Source organism: Anolis sagrei, chromosome 4 (assembly GCF_037176765.1).
Source record: "Anolis sagrei isolate rAnoSag1 chromosome 4, rAnoSag1.mat, whole genome shotgun sequence".
NCBI lineage: Eukaryota > Metazoa > Chordata > Lepidosauria > Squamata > Dactyloidae > Anolis > Anolis sagrei.
This window is the reverse complement of record NC_090024.1, coordinates 25,236,663-25,252,462: the sequence shown is the minus strand read 5'-3', so window position 1 is coordinate 25,252,462 and position 15,800 is coordinate 25,236,663. Positions and strand designations below refer to the sequence as shown.

General features: G+C 35.1%; 1 protein-coding gene across 8 annotated transcripts in view; it reads right to left on the bottom strand.

The window, feature by feature from the left end:
* The window catches only part of CSMD3 (CUB and Sushi multiple domains 3), a 661,396-nt gene that overhangs the window by 314,880 nt on the left and 330,716 nt on the right, over positions 1–15,800 (bottom strand). For 3 of the 8 annotated variants that reach the window (XM_060775796.2, XM_060775789.2, XM_060775791.2), the window contains exons 7-8: positions 12,638–12,952; positions 306–383 (exon numbers count right to left, since the gene is read on the bottom strand). The exons of 2 other annotated variants lie outside the window; for them this stretch is intronic. In XM_060775796.2, the coding sequence (XP_060631779.2) occupies positions 306–383; positions 12,638–12,952 (393 nt within the window). The remainder of the gene's footprint in view (positions 1–305; positions 384–12,637; positions 12,953–15,800) is intronic. 3 more of the 8 variants (XM_060775793.2, XM_060775794.2, XM_060775792.2) reach the window with 2 other exon arrangements.

Below are 15,800 nucleotides of genomic sequence, written 5' to 3'. Positions count from 1 at the left end.
TAGGGGAAAATGATAAGCATTTCTTATTTGTAAAGCTTATGAATTTAAATGTGGAGCATTAACTATCTAAATAATGTGGAATATTAGGGAAAAGATATTCCAGTGATGCCAGTTTTGTACAAAGTCACTCTTCAGAGCACAACAACACTTTGACATTCACCATGCAGATTGTAGAAGTAATATTCAATACAGTTAAATGCTTAGATAATGTGAACAATATTGAAAACACACACACACACAACAACACAGACAGCACAAACTTCACTCTTGCACTAGAAAAAAGTAACAAAAAGGAGTACACTCACAGATAGAAAACTTGTTGCTGTTGTCTTTCCCTGGAAACAATTTAAATCCTCTAGATTTAAAATCTATGGCCTTTTTCACTAGTTAAGAAAACAAACAAAAACACATATCAGATAATACAGTCTAGCAAGAGTTCATTTCAATTGACAATTCTTTTTATCATGGCGGAGTAACTTAATATAAGTTCCTTGCCAACAGTATTGTGTTCCCACAAAACCAGGAAAAAAGTATCAGAGGAGTGTTGTTGTTTTTACACAAAAGGCAAATATTAAAATAAAAAAAGATAAACAGGAAAGAGAACAAACAAATAATATCTTTTCCTGTAATGAAAGTGTGGTGCCTTTTATGCAAAGTTCAATACAGTTGTAAACATTCTGGTTTCCATTTGCCTCAACTGATTTTGTGCCATTTTGTTAAGAATCCTAGAAACTTGAAAATTCAATAAAGAGACACAACAGTGTTTCCAAAAGCTTTTTTTAAAAAAATATTCTCATTTATTTCCCTTTTTAATGGGGACAATAGTTTTTGTCCCAATTTTTTAAACTTCTGCTGTGACATTTTCTTTGAGTTATTATATTTTAAAAATCCAAATTGGGATCCATTCTATATGGTAGCACAGTTTCATGTGGGCTCAAATTTCAACCCATAAGGACATATGGAAATGTACCTGATTGTCTACTAAAATATTGTCCAATAATTGTTTAAATAAAGCACTGTCAAAATGGAGTACAGCATTATAGTTGAGCTTTCCCCCTCTTTTCCTCTCTCCTTTACTTAGCTGTTACCTTGATATCATTTAGAGTAACCTGCACTTTCATTATGGTAAGGAAAAAATATCACAGCATCATTAAAATATTGACAAAATCAGATCATTTGAGATGGCTCAATTACTCACTGGCAACCAATCTGTATAGCAATTTAATATATGTAATGCTGTAAAGGCTGTCATAACATGCTTAATCACAAGAACAGGCATAGTTGATTTTTGACATGATGAAATAGATTTATAGCTTTAAATGGTTGCACTTTATCTAATGTGTAGTGTACCTAGACTGCAGGCTACTGCCTCCTTGCACATTTGGCCAAAGGAGATATCATATACGGATACACTAAGGAGGCAGTCTGACCAGTCCAGTTTTGTGTTTTCATTTCTTGAAATGCTGCGAAGGCTTCAGTCCCAACTTTCTGTCACTGAATTAGGAACTAACAATCATTCTGAGTTAATGTTTTGGGTAGTCTTCTCTAAACAACATTTAACTAAATGGAAATTGAATCACTGTTATAATAGATTAAATATGGCAAAATCAATGGAATTTAAATTGAATGATTTGTCTATCAATAACTACTAACTCAAGTCCCATGTATTTCAGTAATTCTGCTCTAAGTATGTCTAAGTCTCGATCCATCCCATTTGTATGACTATTTTGATGACCATGTTACAAACCCTGAAAACCCAAATATTGCAAGATGAATTAGTCAACAGAAGGTAGATCCAACTGACCTTCATCCAAAATTGTAGTTGCACTGCAACACCAGTTCCTTTATCCTTAAATAGACCAGAAACAATTTCCAACAGATTTTCCTATGCTCCTGTGCAGGTCTTTTTTTGTGTGTGTGTGGGGGGGGGGCATAGAGGGGCTTGCAGTTGGAAGACAACAGTGCCTGATCCTGATTCCATTGTTTTACCCACAAAAATCCACTGCTGGAACCTGCTCAATGTGACATCCTCTCCTGCATGTTTATTTTAAAACTAATTCAGAAGCACTGCTTTCAATCTATATTTATTATAAATTTTGATAAAATACATAACCTACCAACTACAACTCTGACCTCCCCTACTATTGTTGCTGGTGGTGTTGTTATTCTTTTTGTAGCTATGGAAGTTAGTATATAGAATACAGAAATAACAGAAGTCATGGAGAAAGAAATGAGAAATATAAAATGCTAGAAACAAAACAGGAGGCAAAGCAATCCCAAAAACAATATGGAAGGTTCTTCTATGGTAGCATGTAGAGTTAATCTATTCAGAGTTCTCACCACAACTATCCACCCTACTTGGGAGTATTATAGATATTTTTCTTTCTTTTTTTCAAAATGTGTGTGAGCAACCCACATTACATAAACAAGCTTAGTCTTAATTGAGCACATATTGTGTGTTGGGGATGCTTTATCTAGCTCATTTTCCCCCTAAATATTTGCCCTTCTACCACCAAAACATGATGTACATACTTATGCATGCCTAGCCAAAGATATACTAAAACCTTGGGATTTCTACTAATTTCTATGGGTGTTCTGTTAATATTTGTCCCTGGGAGCACGTCAATGAAAAGAAATGAACATTAAGATAAAATAAAATAACAAAAAAGTTTTACAGGGTCAAAGTTGATCCATTAAATCCTTAAGCATACACACATGCATGGCTAAAAGAAAAAGAGTAAAACTGGATGAGTTCCACTTGAAGATTCTGCCCTTGTGTGGAGAGCAGAGAAGAAGTTTTAAAATCTGTCTATGATTTAATCCTCCCCACAATCACAATAATTAAGCCTAAGAGAACTTTCAAATCTAAAAATTACATACATTGTGTATTGTTTTAATTGATCTTTCATGTCAATGAACAAATTCTAACTGTATTCTTTTCTTCATTGTCATATATATATATATATATATATATATATATATATATATATAGGCACATATATACACACATCCCCTCCCAGTTTACACATCTCCTTGACACTCAACATTTTGTGTTGATTTCTTGTTGTTCTCCCCCCCCCCTTAGCGTTTAACCCCCTCAATATTTCTTGTATGCATTCATCCTACATCTTCTGACACTTTGTACTTATATATGGGCCATTAGATTTTCACTACATGTATACAAATATGGGATGATGAATCCAAAAGAGATAGAGTGATCCTGTCAAAGTTGAACAGTTTTAAATCCAATTTACTTCAACTGAAAATCCAAGAATTTACTTAAGAATGCAATCTGATGACTACTTGCATAAAAATTAGTGTCACTCAGAACATGGAGGCTTATTATCGAATGAGTTAATGTGTGGATTTTTCATCAAATCTCTCACATAAAAATTAATGTTACCCAATGGAACAAATGAAAAGGAAACATGTACCATTCCAGACTTTATTGCACTTCAGATATCATCAGTTCTACCCAGCATGTCTAACTGTCAAGGTTTATGGAAAGTGTATTTCAGCATCTGTGGTGGGCCATATGTGACCTCAGTGACTGTATATGTTCTTATAGCACATAAATGATGCATCTGCAAGCAAATGATGAAATATTAAAATAATTTTGTACTAAGTGCTATATCAGTATTCTCTCATTCATGTCTATTGGAATATGGAAAATTCCTTTTTAGGTTTAAAAGCTAGAACTGAAACTTCATGCTATGATAAACAGAACCATTTGAGGAATTGTGCAGTTCTGAGTGTTTGCATATTTGATTTTTAAATGGTAAAGAAAAATACCATAATACCATATTTATTTGAGTCAAATGTTCACCTTTTTTTGGCTAAATTACATCACCAAAATTGAGGTATGCATTACATTTGATGGTGTGTTAGAATTCTGCACATAAACCCAACTGTGTGAAAAGGCCCAGAGGCCAGACAAGGAGGTAGGGAGCAAAGAGGCTTACTCTGGTGGCGGCCTTGAGGCTCTGTGGCAACTGGAGCTGGAGGAAGAGTGCCACTTAGCTATAGAAGGGCTACAAGGTCTTCAGGTCTCTTTGGCTAAAGGAGCAGGAAGCATCTACCTCACCATCTCTCTCTGGGCCAGGGCTTGGCCATGCTTTCTACTTCCCAGGCAGCTCTCAGAGTATTTCACCCACCCAACTCCTGAAACTTAGTCCTGTGTTGTTCCCAACTGGCTTCATTCATGAGGCCTTCAAAACTGATGTGGATGTTAGATGTATATCCAGTCTAGGCCAGGTGAGAACCTTTGACAATTTCCTAAGCCTTCCTTTAGGTAAAACGCCTAAGTCTGTGGGTAGTCCAACAATTGGCTTGATTCCCTGGACAGCCATACACTGGAAGATAAACCCAGGGCACTCCCACCCAATTCCCAGGGCTTGAGCAGTGAAAAAATCCATATCAGCTCAATGGTAGATTTCCTCCCCATCCTCTGGGTCCCAACAACGTTTTTTGTATCCTGTCCCGTCTCCCCTCTGGGGAGTCACAACAAAAAATGACAGCCATTTGATGACAAATGTACATAATAAATAAACCAAATAATTAATATAACACAGGTTATATTCCAGAGCCTTGGTCATTCCAGAGCCTTGGCCTTCACGAACAGGCTGCCAAGGTACATATCAAAGCCATATAATCCCAACTGCACACAATCTGTCTGTTAACAACCAATTTACAGGCACCAGTAATCAAAGTCGACCTGATACAGCACAAGTAAAAGGAAGAATGGCATAATATTTCATAATCAACTTAAATATTTTTGGGGAGACAGAACCATTTTAATTTGTTGTAGTTGCCTTGTTTTAACATGCCTATTTTAAATATGCTTTTAGTCTATTTCACTTACTTTTTACTATTTTATATTGCATAAATGGATTAAACTGAATTTTCTATGCACCACCCTGAGATCATTATGGTATACTCTATGATGTAAATAAATAAATAACGTTTTACTGGAAACTCTGCACCATGTATGATCAGATCTCTACAAATCACTTTTGATAGATAAATTGGATTCCCACCAAAACCCACTGTCACCAAAGTTCTTTATCACAAATAAGAAAAAAACCCAATTGAAAAAAATTAGGCTGTTGGAATTATGAAACAACTGAAGACGTTGACATGACATAAAAATCCTAGAAAAAATATTTTGTTTAAAATGACAGGACAGAACTTAGGTGATGAGTCAGACCAGAGCTGGGCATCAAAAGAAATGGGTAGCACCTTCCATATTGGTGTCTGCTTTATTGTATCAAGTCTTACCGTTCCTCAAATACATCTATTCTTCTAGATTGCCTCTGGATTATTTACTGAAACACTTTTTCAGTAAGTTTTTAATTAGCCTCAGAGCTTCATTTTATTTGTGGAAAAATAAAAATGCATCTCTTGAGAGATGCTATTTTAATATATGAATTTATCTTTTACCAATTACGTCTATGCAGTTTTGCTATTTTTAAAAAAACTACACAAATCAGTATACGAACAGTATGGGTTGGACTTAGCTAGATTGCATAGGAAGAGAAATCTATAAATAAGTAAGGTATACATAGGTGAATGCTCATCAGTCAGTTCTAGGACAATAAACTCATATAAAACATTCATACACTGAGCTGAATATAGAAACATTTATCTTCGTCTCGGTGGATTAAACTATATCAAGTAGTGCACACTTGTACAAAGCCACATTTACATTATAAATATTCTAGTACATTATGTTGTTTTCATTTTAATTAGAATAAAATGTTTGCCAGAAAATAAATATTAAGAACAATGTCTGACCCTAAAGTTGCCAATTAACAAAACTTGATGATATGGCATGTGCTATATATACAACTTAATTTATCTCTCTTGATATTTGTTTGAGTGAAAGAAACACAAATGAGTTGCTTCAGAATTGTAAGAAAACAATTTACTGTTTTGCCTACTAAATAACTTATATGGAGGACAAAATGATATTGAAAAGAATAGTATTCATTTGGGCACTGTCAACAGAATGTATTTTAATGGTGCAACCCATTGCTTTGTCTAGTAAAAAAGCTAAAAGTTACCATAAATATTATTAATTTTACTTTATTATTACTTTGATATAGCTTAATATAAATACTATGAAAATGTTATCAAATCATATGCATAACATACACACCATCTCAAAATTAAGGATAAAGGAAGTACCCAAGTTAAAAACATCTGACTCATAGTTAAGGACAACAGGAAGTGAGAGGAATCTACCTCTAGGAAGGTAAATTAAGTCCTGGAAGAGCTATCATGGGAAAAGACCTCTCAATTGAAGCTTTATCATCAATCCTTGATTCCATAATAGGCCATATTTTTCTAAATCCAGTTGTCACAGAGACAGAAAGTGAGGTGAAATATTCAGAACAGATTGCAAAACAAACTCAAAAGGGGTGTTAACTCTTCTGTATGCTATCCAAAGCTAAAACATAAAAATGTACTTGGTCTGACTTAAGTACAAATTCAACTTAAGAACAAACCTTGTTCGTAACTTGGGGTATTGTCCTAATCTTAATTTAAAATGAATAATTTAACACTTTTGCCAGCATTTTTGTTACAATTGCCAAGATCCTTTGAGGTTGCATAATATGAGGCTGAGAACATTTTAAGAAGGTGCAAGAAAGAAAAGTTTAAAGGTATAATCAAAATCACCCCTGATTGACCTACATCCATTATAGAAGATAAAACTCTCTAATAAATAGAATTGGCATCAGAGTATATAATTGTTATCAATTATACAAAGATTTTAATGCAAACACAAATGGTCTTAAATTAATTTGATTACTTCAAAAAAGCTGTTCTTATTTTTTCACATACTTTTTTGTCTTTAAGTCAGTTGCAACTAAACTAAAGCATGGATTACTATCTCTAGACACATTAAGTGGATTGTCCAGTATCCTCCCACACATATAGTAAAAAAAAAAAAAAATTTTGACCCTCAATCCCTTTATTGCAATCACACAAACACAGCTTTGAATAAGATCCCTTCCCCGCTTTTTATCAACTAATTAAGAAACTTATCAACTGATAACAAAACAAGTAAATAATAGCAGGAATCAAGTAGAATAGTAAAATATGGCAACAAAGTATTTTTTCAAAAAAAACCTAGATATGTGATGCAAAGTATTATCAAGAAAAAAACACACGATTACCAGTAAATCGGGAAAGTCCTTATTTGAAGCTTTGAAACGATACACAAACTGAAGAGGCCATGCTAGAAATATTTTCTTGACTAAATATATGGTAATAACAGCAAATTCAATTGACTACTCTATGACTCTGTAAAATGAGATCTATTCTGGGATGAAGTAGATTTGTACAATTTCAGTACATCTTCTTGCAATACAAAAAGAGAGGGTGGGTTAAAATGAAATTATTATTATTATTATTATTATTATTATTATTATTGCAAGTGGCTGTACTGACATGTCTTTGATAAATATATATGACCCATTTACATTGTAATGCTTTCAAAGATACAGGGCTGATACAAATAAATAACCTCAAACTTGGGTGTATAGAAGCCTTGATTCTTGTATATTCAAAATAAAATATTTATTAAATTGTGAGTTGAGGTTATGCTTCTTAAAATAAAAGAGGTAAATATGGTTTGTTGAGACTGCATGCACATTTTATCTTGAAAGTATGTGGATAGTGCCATCTGGAAACCAATGCCTTTACTGCAGGAGAACATGCAGATCAAGAATAGGGCTCCACAATCACCTACGGACTCACCGCCTTTGAGGACAATCCTACTTGGACAACAAGTGATCGCCTAAGTAAAGCATGTGACCAAAAATTGGACTGTTTCATCTTTGGAATAATTGCTACTCTGCAGAACTCTTGGAGCTCCATGACTGATAGTGAGCTCCACAGCACCATGCTGCTCCTGCCTCCTCCTCTTTCATCTTCCTCCTCTGAGAAAGGCCGGGAAATTAAATAAGGATCATATAAGTGGGAAAGCTCTGCAGCTTCAGATATCAGGAAGGCAATTGCTACTTTTGGAGTGAGGAGCCCCCAGTGGTGCAATGGGTTAAACCCTGTGCCAGCAGGACTGTTGACCAAGAGGTCAGCAGTTTGAATCTGGGGAGAAGGGTGAGCTCCTGTCTGTCAGGTCCATCTTCTCATGCAGGGACATGAAAGAAGCCTCCCATAGGATGGTAAAACACCCAGGCATCCCCTGGGCAAAGTCCTTGCAGACGGCCAATTATCTCACTCGAGAAGTGACTTGTAGTATTTCAAGTCGCTCTTGACATGAAAGAAAAAGAAGTTTGGATTGGCAGCATTTCATGCTGTACTACTAAAATATGCTTTAATATAATGTTTAGTTGTGCCTTATTTCTTCCTATCAGATTATTTCTAATTTTAAGTTGTTCACAAAATATCTTGTTGAAGGAAGCTACAAATGTACTAATTCAATTTGCAACTTTTAATAACGATTAAAAGTAAGAAGTAAGCATGAATAAAATCACTTTCAATTCATGTCTTCTGACTTAGAACTGATTATGGCATTCTGTCTTAACAACAGTTAAGACTAGTAAATAAGTCCACCAATTACAAAAATTAAATCCATCAATGTGTAAGAGAATTAGTAAGATTATCCTATAATATCGACATCCATTAAACAAACCAATTAATTAGCATTGAATACTCTTACATGGCAACATTGTGATGTGTTTCTGAGATGACCATTACATAAGACCACAATCAAACTTAAAAGGATTCTACCAGTTATGAAAACCCAAGTCCAATGATTCTTAAGTCTAATCAGAGAAAAGGAAAACCAATTCCCCCTCTCTCTCATACACACACACACACACACATTCTCTCTCTTTTTATTTTAAAAAATCACACACAAAATCCTAGCTCTATCATTATTTTTTCTTAAAATGCTAAATGACACAGTGTGAGTTGAGTGTTAGACAATGATTCTTGGAGACCAGGATTCAAATCTACTCTCAGATATGGAAACCCACTGGGTGATCTTTGACACGTTACATTTCCTCAGTCTCAGGGCAAGAACAATGATAAATCCCTCTGAACAGATCTTGTCAAGAAAAAATAATAATAATAGGTTTGCTCTAGGATCACCATAAGTCAGAAAAAGTAAAGATAAACATTAACAGCAGCAACCTGTTAAATAACCACAAAGTCAAGCAGGTAAAATAAAGGAAGACAGAACTGAAATTTCCTTGTACTGAGTTTTGCAACAGTTGAAAACCATCTCTATTTTTCTATGTTATTCTAAACAGTGTACTAAAACACTGAAATAATTTAGGCTCTGTTGTTATAATCTGTTGATAACTCAAGACCCATACAATTTTATCACCAATAACATGATACAATACATCTTACATGAATTGAATGGCATTGTGAGCAAATGAAGCAAAATAAAATAGGAAGAAAGAAGAAAAAATGTGAAGAGTAACCAAAAGAAGAAAAGAGAATGTTATTTCCCCTATTTTCTTTCAGCAGTTTATTCTGTGTTAACTTGGCCCAATATTATGATAGGGTTGTTGTAGGTTTTTTCAGGCTATATGGCCATGTTCTAGAGGCATTCTCTCCTGACGTTTCATCTGTATGGCAAGCATCCTCAGAGGATCCTCACTACCTCTGAGGATGCTTGCTATAGATGCAGACGAAACGTCAGGAGGGAATGCCTCTAGAACATGGCCATATAGCCCAAAAAACCTACAACAACCCAGTGATTCCGGCCATGAAAGCCTTCGACAAAATATTATGATACTTTCTCACCAAGAAACCACTGATATAGCCAACTGAAATAAACAGATCTTTCATTCTCTCTTAGGGCCCTTCCACACAGTAGCTATACTCTGGGAGATAATGGGTTAAAGGGAGGGGGGGTCAGATGATGCTTGGATTGCTCGCTCAATTGCAGCAAAGGAGGGAAAATTCATTTCAAAAAGGCTCTTGACAAAAAAAGTGGATTTTCCCATGACCATGTGGGCCTGCAGTCATGTCAAGTTCAGGATTTCCCTCTTTACACCCCGTGGAGATTGCTTCCCACCTGTGCTGGTTTGAAAAAGCCCAAAACAGCTGATCAGCTGTTCGGGCTCCCACAGAGACACAGCTGATTTCCAGTTGGTTTAAAGAGAGGAAAAGCGGAGAGCCATTACATGCATCTGAAAGTTTTTGTTTTAAACTTTCTAATATTAAATAGATTGTAAATAAACAATTGGGAAAAGATAGAAATTTGGCGGATTTTTAAAATTCCCACTGTTATGCATTGATGCTTATATGTGCACATGGGAACCTTTATGTTTTTTACATTGAGATATTTGTATGTTGGTATATGAGCATCAGCACATAATTGAATGATTTTGTTTTTCAAAAAACTTCTGGCAGATGTCCCCCCATCTGCCCTTCATTTGATCCCAAGACATGGAAAGGCTGTGAGAACGGTGGGGGAAGAAAGTCCAGAACTGCTCTGAGGTCTCAGGTTTTCTTTAATCCCCCCTTTAAAATCTGTCTGGAAACACCCTTAGGCAAAGCATGTGGCACTGAAACAATGTATATATGAGTATATATATACTCATATATAGGTCTAGATGTTTTAGTCAAAATATAACCCCATGATATTTACTGGGGTTTGATTCAAGAGTGCCCATGGACACTAAAATCTGTGAATACTCAACTCCCATTATATTCAAAGGCATAGAGCATGCCATCCTAATTTAAAATGGCAAAATCAGTGTTTGTTTTTTGGATTTTTAAAAGCATTTTTAAACTGTGGATGGCTGGATCTGTGGATAGAAAATTCATGGTTACAGAGGTCTCTCTCTTCCTCTTTCTCGATACATCCATTTCCATGCTCAACCCACTGCTTAATAAATTAATATTGTACTTCAGTTCATGTCTATGTTGTTAAATCACACTTCCCATTCTCAATATGTTGTTGGATACTTTAACAATGCAATCCTATATGTTTTTACTAGAAATAAACCCTGCTGAACTATATGTAAGTATGATTGCTAAAATGAATATCGACTGAATAGATGAAGCAAAGATCCAAATACATAGCACTATCTCAACCAAATTTCTGGAGAGGTGCCAAGAAGCCACAGTTTAATACCTGCAGATTTTTTTCTTTTTACAAAAATAAACATATTTTATGGGCAAAATAATGCCCTGAAGTGATGTGTCACCTCCATGTATGACTAGGCTCAGTGTTCAAAGATGATCTCATAACAATCTCACTTTGAACAGGCATAACTTGTTAACTGCATTACAGTTGATTTTTAATTTTTCAACCTTCATAAAATATATGGTTGAATGTATTAACGACTCAGATGTGATTTCTCACACGACTCCATGACACCTAATATGACATAATTTCAGTACCAGCAAGGTTTATGTGTGCGTGTATCTCCTTTAAAACTTAGCATTTTCTTTTAAAAAGATAAACCTTTAAAACTATACTGTTTTTATCTCTGTTAGTGATTTCATTTTAGGATTTCTGTTTTCATTATTACTGCATTTAACTGCCTTGAATCTCAGTAAGAATGTATTGGAAGGGTCAGGGGTACAATTCACATAACAAATAAGCAAGAAACTCTACATTAATATAATATGTCAAAAACAGAATAGCATTAATTAACATTTGTTATCCAAAACTTCAGGGGTTTCTAAGTTTACATTATGGGACTACTCCTTTTTAAAACCTAGTCTTCATCAAAGTGAACTCCATTTGATGCAATGAAGATTTAAGTATTTTCTGTGTTACTTTTTTTTGAAAATTATATACCTGAAATTGCATTTCAGATTATAAATTTCAAGGTGAAACAAACTGCTATAGTAAATATTTATTACTTTTCAAGATAATATTTGGAATAATATTTTGTTCCCTTTCTCTAGTTGGAAGTTGGCCAATAGTCAATGCTAAAAGAGCCATATGAAATAGGACAAAAGATATTTCCACAAAACTGAATTTTATAATTTTGTATCAATCATACAAAATTATTAAAATTTTAAAGTGCATCTGCATACACTTATTTATCAACTATTTTAAATGCTGTTGATAAAAGTCAGTTCTCCTACTGTGCAGCCATATAGAGATATGACAGCCAGTTTAGCTTGGCTCCTTGCCTATACAATGAGCTAGGGACGGTTGTGTTTTCTGGTCATATTCCGATTTGTCTAGTATTTTGCAAATATTAAAGATGGTGGCTTAAAGGCAACCACAAAGACAGGACTTATCCCCATGACAAATAATACAAAAGAAAAATATGAGAAAAGAATGCCACATGAATGGAAACAGTTTCATTTGAATTCAATGCAGAAGCCATGAATTATGTTTAAAGGTACTATATCTGTACTCGTTGCAAAATAGTATTTGCTTATTTAAGTGAGCAGGAAGGGGCCACACTGGATTGTCAAATTTCAATTAATATCCAATCACTTTTAATGATAAACCTTCCATCCCCTCCATTTTCCAGATCCTGATAGCTGAGTACATCATTTTCCATTTTCCTTTCTTACATAGCCCTTTCCTACACTTTCATTGATGGAATCAGGAAAGAAAAAGAAATACTGTAGATGACACATCTATGGCTGCAGACTAAATGGGCACAAGTAAAATAAGGTCCAATACCTCTATGAGTAACAACTGCAAGCTCTTTAGTTCTTTCTATCTGCTCAGCATTTCGTGGTCGTCTTCTGGTACTTTGGGTATTTGCTGATTGAAGGGAGAGCGATTCCTTTGAAGTGGCGAATTCCAGATCTGATTTCCTGAGATTCACAGCTTGCCCTCGCTGTTCTTCGGAAACTCTATGGTTGGTGACAGTAGTAACACTGGATACAGTAACATCAGCAGATGTGCTAGCAACAGAAATGTCACCAGCAGTTGCCGCAATATCCTCCTCTAACTCACCAGTGGAGGCAGTTTGGGTCAAAGTGGAAGAAGAACCTGTGGGACACATAGTAGCACTGGATGCTAACTTTTTTCTTTGGAATTGTGTTTTTCTCTGCTCAATTTCATCAGATAAAATTCCACTTTGTTCATCACATTAAAGATACATTATTTGGCAAGTGGCAACTAACTAATTTATTAACATGAGGTTAACCATTGCATCACAATGCACAGTTCATTTGAAAGTAGACCAAATATATATTTATATATAGAAGACGAACAGAAGATATAATTGATGAGTGTCAGCAAAAGAAAACTACATGTTGACTTGTCACCACTCACTGCCAAACTGACCTGATGATAGCCTTTTACATAAAGGCTATGAGGTACCTTTGAATAAATAAAAAGACACATGAGCGCTGACAATTCCTTTAAAAATACATTGTAGATTGAAGACTTGTCTTTCTGTTATGACTAGAATCATAATATATGTTTTATTTTTGAGCAATTGGCACTAGCTTCTTTATATCCATTTCAGACCTATATGTTAAACATTTGCTTTGCAGGAGAATACACTAATAACATGATGTTTATGATTATTACCTGACCAACACAAAGACCCTCACAGTACTCTTGTTATTCCCTCTCAGCTCACAGTGCCAAGCGTAGGGAATGCATAAGAACAATGATGGTAGTGTCCTACAGGACCACAAATTTCTGGAGCAGATACTGAGGATATATGGAAATAGTTATTGCACTCCTTGTTTTACTACTATGTCCTGAAAAGTTAAATGGTTTCCACTCATAGTAGGCAATGGTAATTAAATTATGGATGATGGTAGTTCTCCCTTCTGCTTAGTCTAATGCACAGTGTTCAAAATCTTTGAGTCGACTATAGCTAAGGAGGAGGAAAACAATCCTTTGTGGTGAGCTCCAAGTCCCCATTGGGGAGATGGTGGCGGGGTACAAATAAAGATGATGATGATGATGATGATGATGATGACGATGATGATGATGACGATGATGATGATGATGATGATTATGTGCTGGGTAAGATATGACTCTCTTTCCCTTTACAGTATTAAACAAAGGAAAGAGGATTAGAGCTGATCAGGATGGCTTTTTTTTAAAGTTTCTTCTTTTGTAAGTCCATCTGATATGCAGAATAAATATGTGACGTGCTACATAATATTTCCATTCATCTTGAAAAATTATTTGTCAAAATACATAAAAGGCTTTTTTAAAGGGGGGGGGTAACATTTTTAAAGTGCCATAAAAGCATGGTAAGAGTTGGCCTTACTTGTGGCATGAATTGCTGTAATTGCAACAACTGTATGTAACACATGCAATATTCCAGAGCATTTTCCCCTATTATGGATCTGGGGGCACCAACTTATAGTACCAACCAATCCATTGTGTCATCACAGTTTCAGAAGATGGTTTATTTGGGATGCTTGCATCTAGTTTAAATAAAGCTTCTGCTATCAGCCCCGGCTTCTGCAAACCTAGCAGTTCAAAAACATACAAATGTGAGTAGATAAATAGGAACTGTGCTGGCGGGAAGGTATCAGTGCTCCATGCAGTCATACTGGCCACATGACCTTGGGGATGGCTATAGACAATTCTGGCTCTTCGGCTTAGAAATGGAGATGAGCACTAACCCCCAGAGTCGGACATGACTGGACTTAATGTCAGGTGAAAACCTTTATTTTTACCTAAAGATGTTGAACCTAAGATCTGCTTTCTGTGCATGTTAAATGTGTTAAACGTCTCATCCTGATATTCCACATCTCTCACTACAGCACACACCATTTTATTCGGCAATGTTATCCAACTTCTATATAGCAGGATTGGTTTGGTGGAAAGATCCACCTTTGAAATGAAGTCAGAAAGAAATCTGCCCTGGCTAACAGAGTTGTACACACCTACAATGTGAGTTCAGCAACTGAGAGTGTGAATATCAAAACTTCTAAACAATTCTCTTTTTTGCTTGCATGATTTTTAATAATTATTATTTATCATTCTAAATATTTTTTATCATGATGTTGATCTCCTTGTGATGAAATTCTCTCTTCAGAATGAATGGGAGAGTCCCAGAAAACTGCTACTTGTAGCATGTTTAGTTTTCATAAAACTAAAAGTAACAAAAATCAAATTGCCATAAACATGTGTATAAAAATACATGATATAGAGCAGAATCAATACTGTTCAAACAGAAGTCTGCTTTCACAGCAAAGCCTTCTCCTCCATGCTAACTCACAAAATGTGTCCTAAAAGCAGATACTGAGGATATATGGGAATAGTTATTACACTCCTTGTTTTACTACTATGTCCTGAAGAATTTAATTGGTTTCCACCCATAGTAGACAATGATAAATTAAATTATGGATGATAGAAATTAAACACCGGATGAGGTCAAGACAAGGGGGAAAATATGATTTGGGAGAAAAAAAAAATCACCATATGCTTTTTAAAAAAGAGTTCATGGATCCATCTTAATATAACATCAATTGTATGTTAAACATCTCATGAAAACTCTACCATCTGTTTTATTCATGAAGGAACAATTGGCCAGAAGACTAAATATTATTTTACCTTGTCCTGAACAAAGTCAAAGTGCAGTATAATTAATTACACAAGATGCTGACTGGAATTGCTATAAAGAGACTTCAAGTTTTTATAATGAACTCTGGGAACGAACATTGATTTAACAACTGCTCTGCACTGCAGTACTTCTAAACTGCACCACAGAACTTTGCCCTGACCTTCTCAAAGAGAAAGCAGCTACTTGTACAAGGACTAATTCGTAGGACCTTAGTGGCAAAGCCCCTTATTATAAATAAAACCATTTTGTTGAATACATCTGTTAAAAAAGTAGAATGTGCGAACAGCTGATTAATTCCTC